Source organism: Psammomys obesus, unplaced genomic scaffold (assembly GCF_907164565.1).
Source record: "Psammomys obesus unplaced genomic scaffold, mPsaObe1.curated_primary_1811, whole genome shotgun sequence".
NCBI lineage: Eukaryota > Metazoa > Chordata > Mammalia > Rodentia > Muridae > Psammomys > Psammomys obesus.
In genome coordinates this window covers 27466176-27491748 of record NW_026596034.1, presented here as the reverse complement: position 1 = coordinate 27491748, position 25573 = coordinate 27466176, and the positions used below count along the sequence as shown (strand labels likewise).

General features: G+C 45.5%; 1 protein-coding gene across 1 annotated transcript in view; it reads left to right on the top strand.

The window, feature by feature from the left end:
* Positions 1 to 5555: 5555 nt before the first annotated feature.
* The window catches only part of Wdr59 (WD repeat domain 59), a 71030-nt gene continuing 51012 nt past the window's right edge, over positions 5556 to 25573 (top strand). Inside the window, exons 1-4 of the mRNA XM_055621065.1 lie at positions 5556 to 5699; positions 18935 to 18984; positions 22652 to 22787; positions 24577 to 24662. Coding sequence (XP_055477040.1) covers positions 5646 to 5699; positions 18935 to 18984; positions 22652 to 22787; positions 24577 to 24662 — 326 coding nt within the window. The 5' untranslated portion in view covers positions 5556 to 5645. The remainder of the gene's footprint in view (positions 5700 to 18934; positions 18985 to 22651; positions 22788 to 24576; positions 24663 to 25573) is intronic.

Here is a 25573-nt window from a genome sequence, read left to right as displayed (position 1 = left end):
GCATATAGGCACGTGTACTCCCACACACACGTGCCAGTACACACTGGACATGCAGATACACACATATGCATCTACACCCACACAGAGTTTGGTGTGAAGCCTGGTGACAGACTGGTGACATGGGACTGTAATCCGAGCCACTTGAGAAGCTGAGATAGGAGAATTGGGGGTTCAAGATCCACCTGGATTACACCATGAATTCAAGGCTACCATGGGTAGCTTAGAAAGAACCTGCCTAAGGGTGGGGGAGGGAGGTTTGAGACCATAGCTCAGTGGTCAAGCACTTGTATAACCGAGGGCCCTGGCCTAGATTCCTAGCACCATTCCTAGCACCATGGGGTTGGGGGTATTAATGGGTCTGGGAAAGGCAGCAAATCTTTTCTTATGTGTTCAGATGCTATGAGTAGAACAAGGATCCTCAGGGATCCAAGAGACAAATGGAGTCACAGAACCTAACAATATTCTGTTACCCCTTAAAATACGAGCAAAGCCTCTAGATGAGTTGGACTCTATCTTTAAAGTGTATTTTTTAATTTAATTTATGTTTATGGCGTGTGGGTGGAGGTGCCTGGGTAGGCCAGAAGGGTGGCAGCTCCTCTTTGGCTGAAGTTGCCAGCACTTGTGGGCTACTCAGCATGGATGGTGGGAACCAAACCTGGGTCCTCTTGGAAGACCAAAATGTCCTCTTAACCGCTAGCTATCGCTACAGCCCCTTGAACTTGTCCTTTTGTTTTTCTCTTTTTATATTTATGTTCTTAGTGCTTACGGGTGAGCTAAGCCGGGGTTAAATGAATATTGATTGACCCACCTTCCACAACAGGAGGAAGAGCTACTAAAATAGGTATTGCACAAACCCACTGCAAATGTGAAAATGCAGGTAACTGTGCCGCAAAGCCTGTTTCAGACATCTCAAAAGTATACAAGAAGTCCGGGACTTGCGCAGTTTAAACAAAAAGGGAGATGGATTGTCAGGGCCAGGTGCTGGGTATCTATCGGTGGGAACCTCCCCTCTCTGTCTCTGTTAGTCAGAAGACAGGAGGGCTTGCCATGGCTTGGAGGGAGCCCCCGGCACCTCCACCAGGAAAGACAAAACTCTCCCACTGAGAAATGTCCTCCTGGCCCCTCTCAGAGCTCTTTATGTTTCGACCATTTTGCTTGAAAAAGAAACATTTGAGCAGAGAAGCAAGCAACCAAATCTGCAAAGCCGGAAGGCTGAGCTTGTGAGCACATCTTCAAATATTTGCTGATTGACAAAGGGAAGAAAATTACTAGTGGGTCTCAGAGCAAGGGTCCAAGGTTTCCAGGTGTAAAAGGATTCGGCGGTGGTGGTGGGGAGTGGTGAGCTAGCAGTGAGCTACCGGGGGGTGAGGGCAGACAGTGAGCTGAAGAGGGGGCAGAAGAGTAGGCAGAGGAAGGGTGTTTCATATAACGCTGGTGGGAATGTAAAATGGCCCAGCCAGCATGGAGATCAGAATCGAGTTTCCTCAAAAAACAAAAACAAAAACAAAAAACAAATAGATGTACCATGTGATCTAGCTATACTACTCCTGAGTATTTACCGAAAAGATTCCATGTCAGCCAGTCACACAGGTACTAGCATGTCAATGTTAATTGAAGCTCTATTTACAGTAGCTAAGTTGTGGAGCCAACCCCCTGTTTCTTTAAAAAATTTTTATTTACATTTATACTTTTTGGCGTGTGTGTGTGTGTGTGTGTGTGTGTGTGTGTGTGTGTGTGTCTGTGTCATCTGTCTGTGGGTTCAGGTGTCAATAAAGGCCAAAGGCATTCTCGCCTCACCTGGGTGCTAGGAACCAAATGTGGGTTTTGTGCAAGGGCAGTGTGTGCTTTTAACTACTAAGCCACCTCCCGGCACCCCGAGAAAAAGAAAAACAGAGCTGTGCTTAAATACTGTGGCTAGCTGCTGTTGAAAGCCAGCTGAGGCCCGGGGGGTTTTGAGTTCGCTGTGTATCTTGCCTTCCTGTGGCTTGGAAAGACGGGAAGGTAAGAGCCCTGTTGTGTGGTCAGTACATTGGGGTCTATGTGACAAGGACCATGGGTCCCTAGCCTCTGCCTCAGACAGGAATTCACCTCTGACTCTCAGAGGTGCACAGGAATGAAGTAGCAGCCAGGGAACTTCTGATTTTACTTTAGAGTCCCCAGTCTTTGATGACAGAGTCATGACATGACTTTGTGGGTGGGAGACCGCGTGGGTGGAAGATGTTAAAGAAGAACCTGAGGAGGCAACTGGGAAGGCACAGCTGCTTCGTCTCCTTACCATTCTTTCTACGTGAAAGGAAGAAAGCGTTGAAAGAACAGAGAGCACCAAGGACCTCACATCCAAAGTACTTTCTGTGCTTGCAGCACATGACATGATTTTGAAGACTGGAAGCCAGGTGTGACAGCATAAGCCTGCCATCCTGGCACTTGAGAGGTGGAGGCAGGATCAAGATCAAGATTGAGCTACAGTGAGCTCCTGTGTGGCAGGCCTGGGCGACACATGACCCTGTCTTTTAAAAAGAAAAAGCTTGGGAGAATTGGAGAAATTCCAACAAAGGAGCTGAGGGCACAGTCAAGGGTGACCCGGCATATTGCCGAGCTACCTGTGGACAGACAGAGCTTTGGAATAAATTTATCTCTAGTCAACTCCTTCCCCCCCACACAAACCAAACTCAAACACATAAGCAGGGGCCTTTCTACCTAGTTCTTTACCCTTTCTGGATGCAATTTCCCCTACTTCCTGTCATGCTCTCTTAAGTAGCAGCCATCCCTGACGGTCACCAATCATTCAGCGGCGTTACAAAGCATTTACTACTTGCAGCTAATAGGCAAGGAAGAATACAGCAGGCTAGGTAGATGAACACAGTCACTGATTCTGACATGCTTTCATAAACAGGCATAGACAATGTTGTATATCCTGGGTGTGGTACAGCACGCCTGCAGGCCCACTTCTTGGGCTGAGGAAGCAGGATCACTGCTTTGAGGTCACGCTGGTCTTTATCTTCAGAGCAGCCATGGTCCCTTGTGATAGATAGTTGGGGCTGGGAGGGCGCTGGGTGACGGAAGAAAGCCTGTTTTAGAGGAGTAGAGAAGGGAGTAGAGGCTAGAACAGTTTCTTGTTTAGGGGGAGGTCTCACTGTGATGCAGAGGCTGATCTCCAGCGATCTTTAAAAAAAAAAAATCATTTTATTTATTTGTTTGTTTTTTTGGGACAGGATTTCACTGTGTAGCTCTGGCTGGCCTGAAACTCACTAGGTAGACCAGGCTGGCCTTGAATTCACAGAAACCCAACTGTCTCTGCCTCCTGAATGCTGGGGCTAAAGTCATGAAATTTTAAAAATATTAAAATTTTTTTTTTCGAGGCTCGGTTTCTCTGTGTAGCCATGGCTCTCCTGGACTCCCTTTGTAGATCAGGTTGGCCTTTGTCTGTCCTGAACTCATCCTGTAGACCAGGTTGGCCTCAAACTCAGAGATCCATCTGGCTCTGTCCCCCAAGTGCTGGGATTAAAGGCTTGTGCCACCACTTCCCCACCTGTTTTAATTCTTTTAAAGAGGTTCAGTATGTGAGAAAAATCTGATGGGTGGATGAGAAAGCTTCTGGCCTTCTTGGGCAACTGCACTCATCTGTACATCACTCTCCCTCAAACCCCCCCCCCCACACAGTTAAAAATAAATAACTAAAACAAATCTTTTTGAAAAGAGTCATGCATAAAGCACTTGAATGGTTTTGAAGTTACTTTCGGTTGCACAGAAGGTTACCCTTCTGACTTACAAAGCTCTCTGAGATCATTACCATCTGCTGCTCACAATCAAACTCACAGAGCAGGCTTTCTATGCAGTAACAAGCAGAATCCAACAGTACGAACCAGTGTCCTGTTCTGAAGCTTGGAAACATTAAATAAATAATTTTTTACTTAAACAGCAATGTATACTTAAAGAAGCATTGTGCCACAGAAGAGAGTTAAATTGGTGAATGGCCTTATATCGTTGGGCCACGACATGCTTTTCACACTTTAAGGTCTTTGTTCACATTCTTGCTTTTTTTTCAAGACAGGATTTCTCTGTATAGTTCTGGCTGTCTTAGAACTCACTCTGTAGACCAGTCTGGCCCTGAACTCAAAGATCCACCTGCCTCTGCCTTCCCAGTTCGGGGATTAAAGGTGTGTGCCACCACCAATCGGCACTCTGTTCACACTCTTAATGAAATACTTATTCTTGATACTTTGATAGTATACACTATCAAAATCTTAGTATACTGAAACACTCAAACGTCACCTTCAAGGTGCCATGTTTCAAGTCTTCAATTTAGGTCATCCCATCCTGACACATTACTTGCAAGTCTGTTCTAATGTGCAATTCATTAGGCCAAATATTTATCTACTGGGGAAGGACCAGCTGTCCAGCTTTCTGGTACTGAAGGGTTTTCTGGGATGCTGGTCATAGTGCTAAAGCCTGGACTGTTCCAGTTAGGCAACAGTGAGATGGTCACCCTAACTGCAGAAAAGTTTGCCTTCTCTTTCACAACCAGCATTCCAGGGTGAAAGGAGCTAATATCTTCTCTCCCTTCATAGGACTTGCACATAGGAATACTGGCACTAGTAAGAACAATAGTTTATGCCCAGCGCTTGGCTCCTGACATAGCTAAATAAGACCAGCCATTTCCACTTCTGCAGAGAAAGTGATGCTAAGCCAGTTAACCCAGCATTTCAAAAGGTAGGACTGAAGAAAAGTCAACTATTATCTACTATGCTAAACTTCTTTATTATTTTTTATTTCACCCTCAAAAATTATATAAGACTCCAAAAACCGTTTGTGTGGACTAACGTATTACAAATTAAGGCCATGAATTTAAAAAAATCATGGTTAAATAGCAGCCATCGTGAACATTAATTACACATCGTAAACGAAAAAAATTACTACACTTTCCAAAACCAGAACAAATGCAATGGAAAACTGGCAAGTCTTTTAACATTCGGTGTAAATCACCTCTCTGGGTACCTTCCTGGGGAGAACTCTACCGCACACGAGGGAGAGAAAGTGAAAGTAACGTGTCAGCAGGATTATGACACTGTTTTACCTTTAGAGACTTGCCTCTCCGCCCTCGCCCCCCCCCCCCGCCCCCAAAGTGTCAAGGAGAACCTCAGGAGCTCTGACCCTTAAGAGGCGAGCGAGGCAGTACGACGCGAAACAGTAAACTGTGCACTCAGATTTTTCAAAGCCTCGATGACAGGCACTAGAAGAGGCGTTCTCCTTTGGTGCGGATGTCGGTTTGGTTTATAGGTTGTGTGTAAGCTATAGGCTATTACGGAGCGCCTGTAGGAAACTCCGGCTTTTCCTGGGTAACCGACACTGTGCTGACCTTGGACTACAACTCCCGGCAGAGCTAACGGCGGCGGGGGCGTGTCAGCAGCCGCCGGGTGCCTGGGTGACTCGTACTGATGACGGAAGGAAGGGGCAAGGTCCGCCATTGGGGGAGAAAGCAGGAGAGGCGGAGTCTATCATCGGGTTAGCCAATGAGCTGCGGCCAAGCGAAAGGCGGGGAGATGGGCGTGGTCGGAGCTATCAGCAGGCGGTGTGGCGTTTACTAACCGGGGAGTCTCGGGTCCTGGGGTGGGGGGTGGGGGTCGCCCCCACGTCTGGCTAGGGAGATGGCAGCGCGCTGGAGCAGTGAGAACGTGGTGGTGGAGTTTCGGGACTCTCAGGTGAGCTGTGCGTGAATGGAGCCGCCTGCACATGCGCTTTCCGTGCTTATACCGCCCCCCCCCCCCACCTTCACTCCTTCCATCCTTCATCTCCTCGCTCAGGGTGGGCAGATGGATCTGGGGCTGTCAGAGTCAGGAGAGCCTAGGGGAGCTTTGTTAACCGGTCAGGACAGTTAGGGCAGGCGTGTACGGGTTTTAGGGTTCCACAGGGCTTATGGGACTTGGGTCGCCGAGATACCCATAGGAAATGCTGAAGAGTCTCTTCCCTTGTTCAAGGTAGTGAGCCGGGGCAAGTGTCCACTCCCGAGGCGGTCGACTGCACTTGGGGACTTCGGGAAAGTCGCAGAACTTCTTTGGGCCAATCTCGCCATGTAACATTTTGGGGGGGTGAACCTGTGAAATGCTGTTTTGCAGAGCATCTGTTTCAGCCCCCGACCTGCTAAGTGGTTGCTGATGTGGAAAATACTCCGTCGTTGATAAAATCCATGTGTTGCTTAGATTGGACACCTGTGTAGCCCATCCCTGACGGTCACTCTTTACAATCAGTGTTCTTATCTGTAGAAGGGAGGTCATACTTACAGGACTGGCCTGAGAATTTTATGAGGCCACATGTTTAAGATGTGCAGCACGGCACATGGCAAGCTTCAAAAATTAACTGTGGGGGCCGGCAAGGTGGCCAGTGAAGGCATTTGCTGCCACCCCTGCCAACCTGAGTTCAGTCCCCAGACTCACATGTCAACAAGAACCAGCTTCCATACATCATGCTTTCATCTCTATACACGTGCTGTATAGCACATGCATACATAGTAAATAAATAAGCAGAATAAAAAATAAAAAGTAAGCGTGGCACAGGACTGTAATCCCAACACTCAGGGAGGCAAAGGCAGGCAGATCTCTGTGAGTTCAAGGCCAGCCCGGTCTACAAAGTGAGTCCAGGCAGCCAAGGCTACACAGAGAAACTGTGTCTAGAAAAAATAAAAACAAATAAATAAACAAAAAATGCCTTTTAAAAAAATGTTAGCATTGAGCCCTTGAAGTGTGTCAGGTAGAGGCTCTTGCCGAAAGGCCTGACAACCTGAGTTTTACCTCTGGAACCCGCATGGTGGAAGGACAGAGAGAGCAACTGCAAGTTATTCATTGACCTCCACACACGTGTGCTCACACTCACATACACACAAAATAAATTAAAAATATATAATTAAAAAATTTAAAGCCAGGCGTGGTGGCACACGCCTGTAATACCAGCACCCTGGGAGGCAGAGGGAGGCAGATCTCTGTGAGTTGATACTAGCCTGGTCTACAGAGTGAGTCCAGGACAGCCAAGACTACAGAGAGAAACCCTGTATCAAAACACAAACAAACAAAAACAAAACAACAACAACAAACTTTGCATTGACTAAATATTTTTATTATTTTTTTGTTTCTGTCATTTTTAAATTAAAAAAAAACCCTTATTATAGTGAGTGTATGATGTGTGTGATTGTGGGTGCATTAGAGATCAGAGGAGAACCCTTGGGAGTCCATTCTCTTGTACTATGGGATTGGAGCTCAGGTCAATGGCCATGTCTAGCAAGAAATTTTATGGGTCATCTTGAAGGCACTCATTTACAATTTTAGGTGTGTGTTTGTTTGGCCTGTATGTTTTTGGTTTTTTTGAAACCGGGTTTCTCCCTGTAGCCTTGGCTGTCCTGGACTCATTTTGTAGACCACGCTGGCCTTGAACTCACTGAGATCCTCTGCTTCTCAGAGTGCTGAGATTACAGGCTTCTGGCTGCCTATATGTTTATGAATCATTTCCATGTCTAGTGACTACAGAGGCCAGAAGAGGGCATGGAATTCTGGAACTAGAGTTACACACAGTTGTGAAGGCTGGAGAGATGGCTCAGTGGTTAAGATCACTGACTGCTCTTCCAGAGGACCCAGGTTCAAATCTCAGCACCCACATGATAGCTCATGACTGTGTAACTCCAAGATCTGAAACCTTCACACAGACATACATGCAGTCAAAACACCAATGCACATAAAATAAAAGAAAATAAAATAACCCCACAAAAACAAACAGTTGTAACCCTCCGTATGGGTGCTGGGAACCTAACCTGTATCCTTTGGAAGAGGAGGAACCAGTGTAGCCATTCCTCACCCCATCCCACCTTAAAAAAAAAAAAAAAAAAAAAAAAAAAAGCAGGGTCTCATATGTAACTCTGGCTGTCTTCAAACTCATTATGTAGACCAGGCAGATCTTATAGAGACATCCTTCTGCCTCTGTCTCCTGATGCCTGGGATTAGACTCTTGCCTTTTTTTTTTTTTTTTTTTTTTTTTTTTGAGACAGGGTTCCATGTATCCCAGGCTGATTTTGAGCCTGATGTATAGCTAGGAGACCTTGAACTTCTGGTTCTCCTATGTTTGCCTCCTGAGTGTTGAGATCATAGGTGTGCAAGCACTCAGGGCTCTACATGCTAGGCAAGCACAATGCTAACTGGTCTACATCTAACTGATCTACATCCCCATGTTTCTATAATCCCTCTGTATCAAGTCTTCCATATGCCAGGCTTCACACGAGGGAGTGTATCTACATGTCCTTTTTCCACTTAATGAAAGACCCTTGCAGGCTAGCCTGCAAGGTATTATCCTTTCATACCAAAAGGGGAAGCGGATCCCTGTTTGGCTGATCTTGAGAGACTTGGCTAAGGCCAGTACGTGACTGATGGCTTTGGGATTTGGACAGTCTCGCCCCAGAGCTCATTATATTACTTCATCTCTTAGTAGCTCATAATGTATCACACATAGGTCCATAATAAATATCGCATCTGTGTTTCCTGATACCTAGGGCATTTCTTGGCAAGTTTTTCCATTTATTCAACAAATGTTTAGTGAGTACTTTCTTGTGTTTGGTTGTGAGCCTAGCCTTTATTGGCTGAGCCTTCTCTCCAGCCCTGAACACGTTCGGTGTGGCAGACTTTTATTCACTTGTTTATTTATTTAGTCAAAAGATTTATTTCAGTTTTGGGGGGAGGTTGTTTGTTTATTTCTTTTTGGCTTTTTGAGACAGGGTTTCTCTGTGTAGCACTAGCTGTCCTGGACTCATTTTGTAGACCAGGCTGGCCTCGAACTGACAGAGACCTTTTGTGGTGTTTTAATATATGTGGTGTGCATGTATGTGTGAGTCTTCTAAAAGTCCCTCCTGCCTTTTGCTACAAAGGCTGATATGTGGAGGAGCCACCCACCAATCTGCTCTGTGGTGCTCTCCGATAAGTAGTCCCCAGGGAGAATTTGACCAGCAGCTTTTTGGATTAAGGGATCTTGAAACACTTGGTGCTGTCAGCATTGTCAGTGTGGGGTCTCCCTTCCCAAGGGAAGTGCCAGATTCCTAGGGGGAAAACATAAGTGAAGTTACCCTTCTTGTTAATTGCTTTCACTGGGGATCAGGACAGAACTGGACATGTGTCACGTGTCTAAGCCTGCTAATTTGGAAGATGCTAATCTATAAATCTTTTAATTCTCATAGAAACCCAGGCAGTTTCACTCCTATTTCTTTATAGAGATGTAACTGGAGAGACCTGCAGAGAGGGTGCTGGTGACACCTATATGGGAGTGCTGTGAAGTAGAAGCAAATAATTAAGCCTAAACAGCAGTTGACATAGCAGGAAAACAGAGTAAATTGGGTAATTTAACTGCCTTGTGGGAGTTTCTGTTTTTCCTTCCGATTTTTCTATTTAATCGAACTGGTATATCTATAGTGTGAATTTGCCAGTTTTGTCAGATGTTGATTGGCGAGAGGCAGAAACCTGTTTTATTAGTTTTCTACTGTCTAGAGAGAAGTCAGTGCATCATGTTGCCTCTCTGAGAAAGATGGTCAGAACAGTAAACTTCTCAAAATGCTTCATTTTCTTATTTTATATTCTAAAATAATCTTAGTAGGCTGTGATGGTTTGAATGAGAATGGTTCCTATAGACTCATATATTTGAAGTCTGTAGGAGCCATTTGGTGGAATTGTTTGGGAAGGATTAGGAGGTATGGCCTTGTTGGAGGAAGTGTGTCACTGGGGGCCAGCCTGTGCCATTTCCAGTTAGCTTTCTCTGTCTCCTGCTTGTGGATTAAGAGACAAGCTCTCAGCTACTGCCCTAGCACCACGCCCACCTGCCGTCATGCTCCCTTCCGTGATGATCATGGAGCCCTCTGAGACTGTAAGCCCCAAATTAAATGCTTTCTTTTCTGGGCTGGGTCTTGGTGTTTGTCACATCGATTGGAAAGTAACCAAGACACAGGCCAAAGTGCTTCCTATGAAGACCTGAGTTGGATCCCCAGGGACCACATGGTAGCAGTAGAGAACTGACTCCTGAAAATTGTCCTGTGAGTTCCACATGGGCACTGTGGCATGTGCTCTGCCCCCCAACATACAACTAAGTAGATGCAAATTTTAGAAATTATTTTAGGGCTAGGGATGTAGCGAATGGGAGAGTGCTTGCCTGGCATGCTTGAGGCCCTAGGTTTGTCTGTTTGTTTGTGTTTCATTTACTATTATTATTGTGTATGTAATCCACCTCTCTTTACCTGCTTAGCACTTGGATTACAAGCATGTGCTAAAATACTTGCCTGTTAAGGGGAAAAGAAAAAAAAATGACTAGAGGACCCAGGTCTGATTTCCAGCACCCATGTGGGAGCTCAGAACTGCCTGTCTGAGTGCGGGTGTGCACCTGCCATGGCATGTGTGTGGTCAGATGGCGGCTTTTACGGGTCAGTTCTGGTCTTGCACTGTGAGATCCGGGGGACGAACTCAAGTCTTCAGGTTTGCCCCACAAACACTGCTGTTGTCTCTTCTTTGAGTTCAATGAAGTGTTTCTCAGCTCTTGGTGAACTTAGCTTGGTGGGGGTGGTGCTAGGATCTTGGAAATCCAATGGCCTTCAAAGCCACAATCACAAAGAATGATGAATGAGGACACTAGCCAAGTTTCCTTGAGAGGTAGAGTAACAGCTCCCTGCATCAGGGAGGAATCTCAAAAATGAGATGTCATCTGGCTTTCTGCCACAGCCCTTTTATGTGCTGAGTCTCATTGGTTCAGCCTGTGTATGAGTTTGGTGTTGATGTAGGATGAACCTGGGAACACACATACACACACAAATGTAGAGGCCAGAAGTCAGCCTAGGGTTTTAGTCCTCAGGGACCATCCACCTGCCTTTGCCTGCTTACCTTCTTAGCACTAGGATTCAAGCTCGCGCCATGACATCTGTCTGTTAAAAGGGGGGAGGAGGGGCTGGAGAGATGGCTCACTGCTCTTCCAAAGGACCTGGGTTCAATTCCCAGCACCCACATGGCAGCTCATAACTGTCTGTAACTCCAATTCCAAGGGATCTGACACCTTCACACTAACGCACATAAAATAAAATTAAATAAATTAAAAAGAAAAATTAAATACATTAAAAAGAAAAAAGAACCAGAGGATTCTGGTTTGATTTCTAACATCCATATGACAGCTCACAACCGTCTGTAGCTACACTTACAGGGGAACCAACAACTTCTCTGGCCTCCTCCAGCACTGGACACACACGGTCCACAGACATACTTACAGGCAAAATACACATAAAACAATAAAAGTTGTGTGTGTCTGGGTGTCCACATGTGCTTGTACACACACGGTAGTGGATAACTGCAGAGGCCAGAGAGGGCACCAAATTCCTTGGACCTGGAGAGTCACGGGAGGTTGGGAGCCACCTGGGAACCGAACTCAGGCCCTCTGGAAGCAGTAGACCCTCTTAACCACTGAGTCATCCCCACACACCTCAGCCCCACACACCTGGCTCTTTCTAGTGGGTGCTGGGAACCAAACTCTGGTCCAGGCACACTTGACGAGGGGGTCACCATAGCCTGTAACTCCAGCTCCAGGGAATCCAAGGTCTTTGGTTTCTATGGATACCTGTGCTCACATACACAGTCTCCCCTCCAAGAGCCACGTAATTAAAAGTGAAATACATTTTGAGAAAAACAAAGTTTGTTCATTTTGAAAACATTAAACGGAACTGACTCACAAAGCTCTGAATGCTGAGTCTGTAACACCAGCACCTGGGAAGTAGAGGCAGGAGGGTAGGAGTTCAGGGTCTTCTTACACTGCACAGCAAGTTTGAGGCCAGCTTGGGTTTCAAGAGAAAGTGTCTCAAAAAGCAAAACCAAACCAACCAAACAAACAAACAAAAAAACCCGAAACCAATACAATAACAAAAAAGTAAATTAAATCACAGTACTAAGTCGCATCACAGTAAATGTGAATTACTTCTTTTATAAAACGTTTAACATAAGGATGCAACAAAATAGTGAAAAACACAGTCTAGCGCAGAGGTCAAGGGTTAGGAGCCAAAGAGCTATGCTAGGATGCAGGTGATGGCGCCCTTGGGCCAGGTGACCTCGGCTAACTCACTACCTTTCGAAGCTTCAGCCTCTTCATCCATAAAGCAAGGCGAACACTTGCTTAAAGCAACACATCCATAAAGCAAGTCTGCACCCGCCCCCCTCCAGAGCACCCCTAGGAAGATGAGTACAGCAAAAAACTACAAAGCAAAATCAAAGAGCAAAGCCACAGGGCTTAGAGATTGGACAAAAGGAGCCCCACCTCCCCGGGGTTCATGGTGGAGTCCCATGGGACAGTATTTCTTCTAGTGCCAGTGCCGAAGAGGTGCTGGAGCCCGCTCCGTTAGGGACTACGGCATGTCCCAAGAGTGCAGACCCTTTTCAGGAGAAAAGCGTGCTCAAGGGTAGCCACAGGGAGTCACTCTTACCTGCTTGTGTGAACTCTTCCACAAGCCAGGTTCTCAGACAGCAGGCCTTCCGGAGGCTGGCCCAGGCTGTGACTGCAAGGAAGCCTTCAGAAGGCTAGCCGTCCCCTTCCTTGCACACGCCACTTGTAGAGTAGCTGTGAGGGTTAAATGAAGACATCTGTGCAGAGCACTTAGCCAACATATTTTAAGTGCTTGATACATGCTGTTACTGCATTGGAAGTCTGGCGTAAGGAAGCAAAAAAATGTACTTCACAGAATAGACTTTAGGAGCTGAGATGCTGTCTCACCTGCCCTGGTATTTTCTGCATCAGGAACCTGAGTCCTACAAGGATGGGGTGGTTTCCCCAGTGACACCTCTGTGTGGCATTTGAGTTTGCAGGGAGGTGAGACGTTCCCATATTGAAGAGGGAGATTTCCCAAGCAACACCCCTCTCCCTGGCTGTATAAACAAGAGTCTTGGATAGTTTGTACTTCATATTAGACAGTGAAAAATAGCTCAAAGACAGCTTTGGCAGCAGTGTCTGTCTCTATATAGAGACAAGCTCTTATCCCGTGAAATGGTCTGATTCTTGTTCTGACAGTGGATTTCAGCCTGTGGCTTCAGGCTGTGAAATCTGACTGACAGTGCATTAACTAGGTGATAAGCTGGTGTTAGGAGAAATGACCCAGCTCTGATCTGCTTTGGTTTGAAGGATGAGCAGACAAAACACTTTTCTTCCTTCCTCCCTCCCTTCCTTCTTCCTTCTATATGTGGCCTAGTCTGGCCTTGAACTCACTGTTTAGTTGCAGGTGACTTTGAACTCCTGATTTTGCTTGCCTCCACCTTTCAAGTGCTGAGCTTACAGGTGTGTGTTGTCATGTCCAGTCCAAGATCAGTTTTCTAACGAGACTTTTTGTATTTGTGCTAATATTTAACTGCAAGTCCCAAATGGATTTGTAATACAATCTATTCCTGTCATTCGGTTATTATTAGTACATAATTACCTGTTGTCTTTTTTTTTTTTTTTTTTGCAAGTTCTCACTATGTAGCCTTGGCTGGTTGGAATTCATTAGGTAGATCAAGCTGGCCTTGAACTCACAAGGCCACCTCCCAAGGCTGGGATTATTATAAGTATTATTGTTACCATATCCAGCTATGTGAGCTTTCCTTGTTAACAGGTCTTTGAGCTGTAGTTAATTAACCAAACAATCACCTATTTAAAGTGAACCTAGTGTAATCACCATTATTTTTAGAACAGTCACTGCAACCGTAATCTGTTTTTGTTTATTTGTTTGTTTTGGTTTTTGGTTTTTCGAGACAGGTTTTTTTGTGACAGTCCTGGCTGTTCTGGGATTTGCTTTGTAAACCAGCCTGGCCTCAAACTCACAGAAATCTACCTGCCTCTGCCTCCTGAGTGCTGGGATTAAAGATGTGCACCTTTAAAGCTCACTCCTTTTTATGGTTAAGTAATAGGCCATTGTATGGCTGTCCAACCTATTGTTGGACAGTTGTTTCCGGTTGGGGGTATTATGAGTAGTGTTGCTGTGAGTTGTATAAGCATTTCAGGCTTAAAACGGGCACAGTGCCACACACCTGTAATCCCAGCACTCAGGGAGGCAGAGGCAGTCCGATTTCTCTGAGTTTGAGGCCAGCCTGGTCTACAATGGGAGTCCAGGACAGCCAAGGTTACACAGAGAAACCCTGTCTCAAAAAACCAAAAGGAAAAAAAAAAGACTTAAATTGCCTTTAATACCAGATACTCATTGAATTAATGTGCTATTGAATATCATGTGCTAAACATTCTGCTAGCAAATTGATTTTTTACCCTCAAGAAAATTACAATCTAATGGATGAATTGTACTGATAACTAAATACCATTGTAGTATCTCAAGTGCCAAGGAAAGAGAAATCCTAGGTCTGGTGGAAACACAGAAGCAGCTAATTCATACTAGGTTTGTGTGAGGGGATGGTCCAGCAAAACCTTAGAAAAGTCTGTACTGAATCCCAAAGGGTGGGGACTTGGGAATCTATGTAATTGCTGTGAAAGCCTTAAGAGCTGAGTTTGGGTCCTGCTACCCACATAAAAAGTCAGGCATGATGGTGCACCCCTATGATTCGAGTCCTGAGGAGGTGGAGATGGGAGGATCTTTGGAGCTTGCTGGCCAGCCAGCCTAGCTGATGAGTTCCAGGTTTCAGTGAAAGTCTGTAAATAAATAAGTTGGACAGCAATCAAGGAAGATACTCCATGTTGACCTCTGGCTTCCACACTCAGGAAACTGTACCTATCACACACCACACACTCACACAGACACTCAAGAAGACAAAGGGTTGGCCAGATAAAGAATGGACAGAAGTGTCTCCCGGGCAGAAAAGCCATTGGTGTAAAGGTCCTGAGGTGAAAAGGGGAGGGAGAAGGGAGGGAGGAAGAGACTAAGTTTGGAGGGCTGGGGTTCATTTTGAAGAATTCCTAATGGCTGGGATATCGGGACAGGGTTTGGAGGGGAGAGACGGGCGACAGGAAGGAAAGGCAGCTCTGCGGTGCGTGACGCTGCTCCACGCTCAGGATGCACTCAGTCCTGCTGACTCCGCAGGGCCATGACCAGATTTAGCTTTAGCAGAGGCTTTGAGATTACAGAGAGCACAGCTGGTGGAAGGCTCCTGACCTTCCCGGCACCTCAGACAAGGCAGAGGATGGGAGCAAGTGGCTGAGTAGGGAGAGGAGGACGGTATGTCCAAACTTAAGTGGGCTCTGAGTACAGTTGTATCCAGAAGCAAGGTGTTTTAGGTCAGGACTGATCATTGATTCGGATCTCATCTTAATTTCTTCACTAGGTCATTTTGATTTTGTGGTTTTTTTTTTACTAAATATAGCCCATGCTGGCTTTGAACATAAGGTCCTCCAGTGGCAGCCAGCTAAGTGTTAGGATAAGAGATAGGCTTCACCGTGCCCAAATTGCTCTGTGTGTGTGTGTGTGTGTGTGTGTGTGTGTGTGTGTGTGTGTGTGTGATGTGTGCATGTGTGATGTGTATATGCGTGCATACATAGGTATGGAGGTCAGAGAACTGTTTAGGAGTTAGTTCTCCCACCTTGTTTTGAGGCAGTGTCTCTCTTGTTTCTGCCACCACCATAGGAATGCCGGGATTATGGATGTGTGCTACCATATCTGGTTTTCACCCACGTTCTAGGTTGTCAGGATTGCCTGGCAAGTGCTTTTCCTCACCGAGTCGTCCTTCTGGCCTTGTTGAAAGTTACTTTTCTTCTAAAATTTTACTTAGTCCTGTGTGTGTAAGCATGTCGTGCCTGGGTGCGACAGCACACACTTGGAGGCCAGGGGACAGCTTTGTGGAGTAGGTGCTCTCCTTCCGCTGTGGGTTAGGTTGCCAGGCTTGCATGGCAAGCACATCTCCCTGCTGAGCCATCTCCCTGGTCCTCCATATAAGTTTTAAGAGGCGGCATAAAATACCACTGTCAGCTAAGTCTCTGGTCTGTTGTAATCAGCAGCAAGGCCCTTCCTTCAGGCAGACAGGAAGTTCTGTCAGAGCTACTTTCTGCAAGTGTTCCTTTCCTCCCTTGCACTAGGTTGAAAGGAAAACCCCATGCCCCAGCCAGGTAGCAGTGGTGCACATCCTTAATCCCAGAGGCAGAGGCAGGTGGATCTCTGAGTTTGAGGCCAGCCTGGTCAGCCTCTGAGTGAGTTCCAGCTCAGCTAGGGCTGCACAGAGAAACCCTGTCTTAGAAAACAAAACCAGAAACAAACAAACAACCCACACCCCATTCGTGTTAACTGCTTAGCACCTTCCATTCGTTTGGACCGTTGCCCCTTGTCCCTACAGATGGGAGGCTGCTTCATGCTTTGTTGAGACTACTTCCCTCCCTCCATTTCTTCATCGGGAACCCAGAATAATCGTCTTATATGTTCCTACAAACATAGTGGTAACTTTTTTTTTTTTTGTAATGGTTTTTTAAAATAAATACTTTACTGGGCTGGGAGATGATCCAGTGTATATAGGCGCTTGCCACCAAGCTTGGGGACCGAGCTGAAGCTCTGGAGGGAGAGAAGGAACGGCTGTAGGTTGTTACCCTTAGATCTCCACGCACACGCCGTGACACACATGTGTCCTCAACCCCCAGGAAATAAGTAAATGTATAAAAGATACCTGAACATGGTGATTTATGACTTACTTGCAGTTTTGATGCATTTTCATGTTTTTAAAATGTCAGTAGAATCATTCCATTGTCTAGATATGCATACTCATTGTAAGTAAACAGTTCAGTAGACATTTACTGTATTTTGCAGTAGAAATAGAGGTAGAGCTCCTGAGACATAAGCCTTGGTATTTTGGGACTGTTGCCAGATAATGTTGCATTAGCGTTCTGTACATTGCACAGTACAGATTTAGCAACTTTAATCAGTAGCCATCTATTACCTTAGATTTCTGTGGGTCAGAAGTCCAGGCACTGCACGGCTGGCCTTCAATGCCTTACTACCAAAATCAAGGCATCTTTGAGCTGTGTTTTCACCTGGAGGCTTCACTTTAGAGGAATCCATTTCCAAGCTTGTTGCGGTGCTTTTCAATATCATGTCTCCTAGGGTCTAGGACAGAAATTCCTGCATCGTTACTGATTGCTACTGAGGGGTTGCTCTCAGCTTCCAGAGGTCACATTAGGTCCTTGCCCTGGGACCCCTTCCACTTTCAGAGGTGGCATAGGGAATCCCCTCTCCTTTCCAACTTCCAGATCAATTTAAATGATCAGTGTGATTAGGTCTTTCTTTTTTAAAGATTTATTTTATTTATTATGTATACAGTGTTCTGCCTGCATGTACACCTGCATGCCAGAAGAGGGCACCAGATCTCATTGTAGATGGTTGTGAGCCACCATGTGGTTGTTGGGTATTGAACCCAGGACCTCTGGAAGATCAACCAGTGCTCTTAACCTCTGAACCATCTCGCCAGCCCCCTGTTCAAATTTCTTGATCTTAAGGACAACTGATTTGACACCTTAATCATATCAGTTAACCCCTGGCAGCTTTAGCTAGAGTAATATTTTAGTAGCTTTGCGTAGTAGGCAGAAGGTGTGTGCTTCAAGAGCCCCAAATCATGGGGCTGTGGTAGGATTCTCCATGAGATGCCCTGTAGAAAGATTGTGCTCCCTGTTGGAGAAACCATCTTGTCCTCTTTACAGCATTAGTCTATAAATTACACAGAAGAGTTCCGGGGATGGCATGGCAACAAGCTTGCCTGTGTAACCAGGCTTCTCTCTGCTCAGGACTTAGGGCAATATGAAGGATGCATTTTAATCACTTTTCAGCCTCCGTGAGAGCATTCTGCCTTCATGTCTCCAGTATTAGGTGGCATAGTTTTTGAGTGGTAGATAAGCGTGAGAAAACCATTGGTGAAGCGAGTGAGAGTGGGGGGGGAGGGATTGGTGTTCACCATTTGTAGTTTATGAGTGCGGCTACATGCACAAAGTGAATTCTCCCAGCATGCCCTCTCGGAATAGATGACACACAGATGACAGTACAAGGCTGTAACTGCCAGGATTCAAGTCAGACACATGCCTCACCGTGGCTAGATTTGGTGCAGTCTTTCGGAGATGAGGCACTGAGTCATGACAATCATGCTCAGGAGGAACTGGGAGACTGAATTTCAGACTGAATATGAATGGGATATATTAATAACAATATAACCATGGAGGATAGTTGGGTATGAGGTGTGTGGGGGATCATGTTCAAAGTACATTATGAACTTGCGTGGAAATGGCCTTATGTAATACTATATAACAAAAAAAAAAAGGCTAAAGTATTGAATAAAACCTTGGATCTAGAAGGGATAGTATTTGCAAAATATGTCCTATGGCTTCAAGAAGGCCGCTTGTGCTGTGGAAGGGAATGGGTATGTTTGCTGGGTTTGTAGGTAGCAATGTCCCAAGTTACCTTCTTGGGAGAGTGTTTACTAGCTGTTCTTGCTCTGAGCTATTCAGGCTCTCTAAGGGCTCTAGAAGGTCTGTCTCCTCAGCTTGAATGTGCGGCCTTGGTTGTGTACAGTCCTGCTGTGCGTCGTGTGTGAGCGTATGTGTGCCCATGTGCCTGTGCGTGTTATGTAGAGAAGTTGTCACGCTGTCAACGTGAATTTGAGATTTGGGTGGGAACTGTAAGGACTTAAACAGTAGTTCCCAACCCGTGGGTGGCAACCCCTTCAGCAAACCTCTATCGCTAAAAAAAATTTACATTACAATTCATAGCAGTAGTAAAATTACAGTCCTGAAGTAGCAACAAAAATACTTTTATGGTTGGGGACTGTATTAAGGGGTCGCGGCATCAGGAAGGTTGAGGAAAGTGTGTCCACTGCAAAATAGTGATACCTGATAATTGGTGACTGTTAGCTGGGGACTTCCTGGGAGATAGGAGGAGAAGCCAAAGTAGGTCTGTCTTCTCCCCTGGCTGTTTTGCTGGCAGAACTGAAACTGTATTTGTTTTTCACAGGCGACTGCCATGTCTGTGGACTGTCTGGGGCAGCATGCAGTGCTTTCTGGGTAAGTGAGCTTCCACAGTTGGTCTGCCACACATTCTGGGGAATACATTTACAGTTTCTGGGAAACTGGAAAATATCCTTATGTCTGAGGACAATGAAAAGGTTTAGAGCTCACATCCTAAGGACCACGAGGGCACTGGCCAGGAGCACATTCCTGACTGTCTTTTAGCCCCGTCTTTTCGTTGTCTCCATTTTCCAAATACCCCGGCAGATCTGGCTGTACAATCTTGGACATCTTACAAGTGAAGATGAGAATCTGTGACTTTGACTCTGTGCTCTGTAGGTTGTCCCCTGTCTGGCATCCCCTTATTTCCTGCTGTCGTCTGTAACAATCGTTAAGGGTGAAGTTGGTATTTGGGGTTCTTCAGGCCTCCCCCTCCCTCAGCTACTGGGGTTGAACTCAGGGCCTCATGCAGGCCAGCTAGATGTTCTCCTACTGAGCTGCATTCCCATACACCCCCCCCCCACACACACACACTCCAGCTTCTTCAGACTGCTTTGCAGTGTGATGCCAAGTTGTGCATGCTGGCTTTGGACTTGCCATCCTTCTGCCTCAGCCTCCTGAGTCACAGTTATGCAGGCATTCTAGACTCTTCATATATGCCGGAGTTGCCTCATCAAAACCTTTACAACTCTTTTCTTTCTAAAATTTGTGAAGTTTTCACCATGGTTGCTTTGGCCTGTGTCTGGGCACTCAGAGGACCTCCTGTCTCTTCCTGTGTGTGTGTGTGTGTGTGTGTGTGTGTGTGTGTGTGTGTGTGTGTGTGTGTGTGTTACATGTATGTGTGGAGGGTGGAGAACAACCTTATGTGTCATTCCTCAGGCATGGTCTGCATTGTTCAGGTTTCGAGGCTGGGATTCTCGCTGGGCTAGAACTCACAGAGAACACAAGGCTGGATGGGCAGCAAGCTCCAGGGAGCTACCTGTGTCCTCCTAGCACCGAGGTTGCAGTGTTTGCACCATGCCCATCTATTGTACATGGGTTCTGGGATCAGACTCAGACCCTCTAAGCTGTCCCCTCGCCTGTGGTAATGTTCTAAGTAAGTGGAAGGATAGAAATACTTTGGCATGTACACACCTATATTATTTTCCAACCCAAATTTTATTTTCTTTCTTTTTTTTATTCTTTTTTAAGATTTATTTTATTTACTTATTACATGTACAGTGTTTAGCCTGCCCACCAGAAGAGGGCGCCAGATCTCATTATAGATGGTTCTAAGCCACCATATGGTTGTTGGGAATTGAACTCAGGACCTCTGGAAGAGCAAAGCTCTTAACCACTGGGCCATCTCTCCAGGTCCTTGTTTGTTTGTTTGTTTGTTTGTTTGTTTGTTTTTCAAGACAGGATTTCTCTTCGTAGCCTTGGCTGTCCTGGACTTCCTTTGTAGACTAGGCTGGCCTTGAATTCACAAACATCTGCCTTCCTCTGCCTCCCTGATTGCTGAGATTACAGGTGTGTGACACCATGCCCAGTCAATTTCAGTTTCTTCTGTAAGGACCTTTAAATCAACTCAGCAAGGGACATTTGAATTCAAATAGACAGAAGCAGCAAGCACAGGGCCCACATAGGTCTGCATCAGGTCCTCTGCATACAGACACACACATAGTATGGCTTTTAGCTGAAGATTTTTATGGGACTTCTAAGTGTGAGGATGAGTGGGTCTCTGACTCTTGTGCCTGCTCTTGGGACTCTTTCCTTCTGTTGGGTTGCCATGTCCAACTTCAATGATAGTTTTTGCTTCATCTTATTATATTTTATTTTGTCATGTTTTATTGTTATCTCTTTTTTCTGTTTGTTTGTTTTTTGAGACATGGTTTCTCTGTGTAGCCTGGGCTATCCTGGTCTCGCTTTGTAGACCAGGCTGCCCATGAACTCTTGTTATTTCTTAAAAGCCTATTTTTTTTCTCTCTCTCTTTCTTTTTTCTTCCTTCCTTCCTTCCTTTCTTTTTTCTTTTTTCTTGGTTTTTTTTTGAGACAGGTTTCTTTGTGTAGTCCTGACTGTCCTGGAACTAGCTTGGTAGACCAGGCTGGTCTTGAACTCAGAGATCCAGTTGCCTCTGTCTCCCAAGTTCTGGGATTAAAGAGGTGAGTCACTACCACCGAGCTGTTAGATTTTCTTAATTTTCAACTATTGTTTTAATTTTCAAGAACTTTTAAAAACTTGAATTACTATTTAAAGTATAAAGCATCATTTCAGGAGAGACCCTGTCTCAAAGGAATAGGCAAAGAGTGACAGAGAATGCTGTTTTAACTTTTTTTTTTAAGATTTTTATTTATTTAATATAAACGAGTGCTCTATTTGCATGTACACCTGTATGCCAGAAGAGGGCATCAGATCCCTGTATAGGTGGTTGTGAGCCACCGTGTGGTTGCTGGGAATTGAACTTAGTACCTCTGGAAGAGCAGACAGTGCCCTTAACCACTGAGCCATCTTTCTACCTCTCCTCCCCAAATCTTTAAAAAAAAAAAAAAAAAAAAAAAAAAAAAAAGAATGGTTGGAATAGCCATTTACATGTGTTCAGAAAATTTCTTTTTCTTTTTGGTTTTGGTTTTTAAGACAGGGTTTCTCTGTGTAGCCTTGGTTGTCCTGGACTCGATTTGTAGATCAGGCTGGCCTTGAACTCACAGAGATCCGCCTGCCTCTGCCTTCCAGAATGCTGGGATTACAGGTGTGGGCCACCAGGCCTGGCCAGACAATTCTTTTGTTTTGTTCTATTCTGCTTTTGCCTCCCAGCCCCATCCTTCCTCTTTGCCTTAAGAAGGTGCCACCAGGTCATACACTCAATCACCTTGATCCTGAGACACTTCCTGTCTTCAGCAGTTCAGCTCACTATCAGTTGCCATTTGTCCATATGCTTTCATTTCCCCTCCAGTTTTCTTTGTTTTGTGGCTTCCTGTTTTGTTTTGTTTTCTTTGAACTATATTTTGGTAGGGCTTTAGGGATGGGGGAATGAATATAACCTTTAGTCACCAGTGTCTATCTGAAGAGCCCTCTTTCTGCTGTACTGATCTCCTTCCTGTGTTACTCTGTTATTCCTCTTTCTTGGGTCATTACTTCTCTTCCTGATAGATCTGGTTTTGTTTCCAAGTAATAGATTTGCAGAGGAATTTGAGATTTTTCTGCAGGATTTTAGCCCAGTAACAAGTATGTTTTTGAATTTATTGAATATGAAGCTCTATGCCTGGTGATACTGGGCTTTCAAAGATATTCTAGCTACAGTGTAGTTTCTGGGTACACAGGTGAATTGAGACAAGAGCCTTAACATTTGGTAGCCTTCTGTAGAGAAAACACAGTTGAAATGTAGATCCTGCAGTGGGGTTCATGTGGAACTGGAAATCAATCCCAGCCGGGGCCCTGGGACAGGATCAGAGAGGAACATATTGGAGCTGAATACAGAGGGAGCAGACACACTCCTGAGTGGCTGTGGGTAATGAAAGCCAGCTATGAAAGTAGCTTTCACAGGGATACTGTTCCACTTTGCTTAACCATCGGCTTGGCTTCCACTTGTCACTTGTATGCCTTTCAGAGTAGATAATTGTCATATGTATCTGCGAGGCTTTTGGAGCACTGCCTGCAAAGTGTTTGCATGCGACTCTGAGCGTGCTTTGCCAGCTTAACGTGCACGTTGTTATGCCGTTGCTTGCTATAATGTTGATGTTGTTCTAGCCGAAGATTCCTGTACATCGTCAATCTAGATGCCCCTTTTGAAGGTCACCGGAAAATCTCCCGACAGAGCAAATGGGACATTGGAGCTGTACAGTGGAATCCTCACGACAGCTTCGCACACTATTTTGCAGCTTCGGTGAGTTCATTTAAGGAGTGTCATCTTTTAAACTTGTCATTGAGGGCTGGCAAGTCTTGAGGGAAGGGTGGGGGAGGCTTATGGGGCTGGAGAGATGGCTCAGTGGTTAAGATCTCTGGATGGATGCTCTTCCAGAGGACCTGGGTTCAAGTCCCAGGACCTACATGTGGCTCATAACCACAACCGTCTGTAACTTGAATTCTAGGAGATCTGACACCCTCATCTAGCCTCCCTGAACACCAAGCGTACACATGCTGTATAGATATACATGAAAGCAAAGCACCCGTACACATATAATAAAATATGCAAATATTAAGGAAAAAAGAGAGGTTTGCCTGTTTCTGAAAGAAGAGGCAAGTTGCCTTGTTGGTTTAATATGTATGTGTGTATGTGTACAGTTAAAATGCTGGCCTCTGGTCTTTGTTAGGCTTTGTATTTTTAGGGACTGACTCCAATTTTTTAAATTCTTTTTTATAATTAATTAATTAATTATTTTTTTTTTACTTTATATCCTAGTTGTAGCCTCATCCCTTCTCCCCTCCTATCCTCACCCTCCCTTCACCCCCCCCATCCAAATTTTTAAAGGGAAGCAAGTAGATGCTCTCATTTTTGTGTGTAGTGAGTTGCCTTCCTTAGTGACAGTGTAAGCCAGGGGCTGCACAGCAGATGACAGAAAGATGCTCTGAGGAGGAGGAGGACACGCTGGTCTGGATCAAGCTCCTCATCTATCAGCTAGAGAGATGATTCAGCAGTTAGAGCCAGTATTGCGCTTTCAGAGAACCTGAGTTCAGTCCCTAGCACCCACCGTGGGTGGCTCGCAGTTGCCTGTAACTCTAGCTCCAGGGGACCTCTGGCTTCCTCTGGTCTGTGCGGGAACCTGCACTCACATGCTCACACACCCCCCATACAGATAATTAAACACAAAATAAAGTAAAACAAAAACATCTCATCCGTTCCAAGGGTAGGATTCTTTCCTAGTTGGGGATAATTAGATTGGTTAACATCAGCAGATTTTTGAGTGCCTTTTTATATGTGAATTCCCCAGAATCTAGACCTAGCTTGTTTTCTGAGAAACTTATCACTCCCCAGAAGATTTGGGGCTGTGTCACCTCTGACATTTCCCCCCTGCGTCTTTGTCACCATTCTTTTTTCTAGTTCATGGTTCTCAACCTTCCTCATGCTGAGACCCTTTAACACAGTTCCTCATATTGTAGTGACCCCCCGACCATAAAATTTTGTTGCTACTTCATAACTGTGATTTTGCTACTGTTATGAATCGTAGTGTAAATATCTGATATGTAGATGGCCTTAAGTGACCCCTGTGAAATGCTCATTCGACCCCCAAATGGTTAGCAACTAGTTTGAGAACTGCTGCTCTAGAGCAACTATCGCGTTCTATGCCTGACATTTCAGGATTATTATTATTTGTGTATGTACGTGTGGATATGTGTTCACACATGTGTGTGATTGCATGTGTGTGCACATGTGCGTGGAGGCCAGAGGTCAAGGTGGGATGTCTTCCTCGACCATTCTTCTCCTTAGTTTTTGAGGCAGGGTCTCTTACTGAGCCTGGAGCTCGCTCTCTTGGCCTGGCTGGGTGGCCAGTAACTCCAGGATCCTCTTCTCTCCATTTCCCCAGCACACACATTCTGCACCCAGCTTCCTAGGTGGCTGTTGGACATTGGTTCAGCCTCTTTGCTGCCTGGGCTGTGTCCCAGCAGTTGGTAGGAACTTCTGTGCCAGTGTGTGCTGAGCCACTCACTGGCTTCTCATTCTTGCTCCTTTTCAGAGTAACCAACGGGTTGACCTTTATAAGTGGAAGGATGGCAGTGGGGAAGTTGGCACAACCTTACAAGGCCACACTCGAGTTATCAGGTAGGCATTGCCCCTGGGCAGCTCCTTGGCCTGTTTCACTTTGTCACAATCCTTGGATGAGCGAAACAAAGATTCCACCCTCTTCATTTGCTTGACCCACTGTGTTACTGGTACCCTGAGTAGCCAATAGGGCCTCAGTCTGCCAGGCAAAGTACTGACAAATAGTCTAGAGCACAGCCAGTTAAAATCTAGGAAATACAACCTGAATCCCAGGAGACTTGGCTGCACCTCAGACCAAAGTACAGGGACAGGGCTGATTTCTGTTGCAGGAAGAAGTTGTTATAAAATAGAATCTCCCCATTCAGAGTCCTTAGTGGCCAGGAGTGCAAGGAGACACTAGGCAGCAAGCAGCCATGAATCACCTCACAGAGCTCCTGTCATGTAGCTGCCTTCCACATGGGGCTTTACAGAGTGCTCTTGATCCTCTTTTACAATGGGTCACTATTTCCTTTTCCTGGAGAGTAGTAGCAGGGAGTGTAGGGCCGGGGAAGATGACCTGGAAGTGATAGGAAAGGTTAGATACTTATGTGGGCAGAATGTCTATGGAATACTGCCTTTCCTAGGACTGGGAGTAACAGGCAGGAAGTTTGTCCTGCTTAAGAGGGTTTTACCCAAGGCTCCAATGGTTGATAATTCTGAGATCACACTGTATGTTTCTTCTTTGTTTTGTCTGTTTGTTCAGGGAGAGTGGAGAGGGGGAGAGAGAGGAAGGAGGGGAAGAGAATTGGGCTCCTGTACATTTTATTTGTTAGGAAAGGGGAGGGTCTTATGTTCTATTTGTCATTGTTTTTAAAAGTTAAGGACAGTTTAATTTATTAGCGTTTAAAAGAAAACCTCTAAGCTTAGAGAAGGTGTAGATCTCACAGCTGCCTGGAGGAAGGAGGTGGAGAAGAGAAGAATAGAAAAGGCAG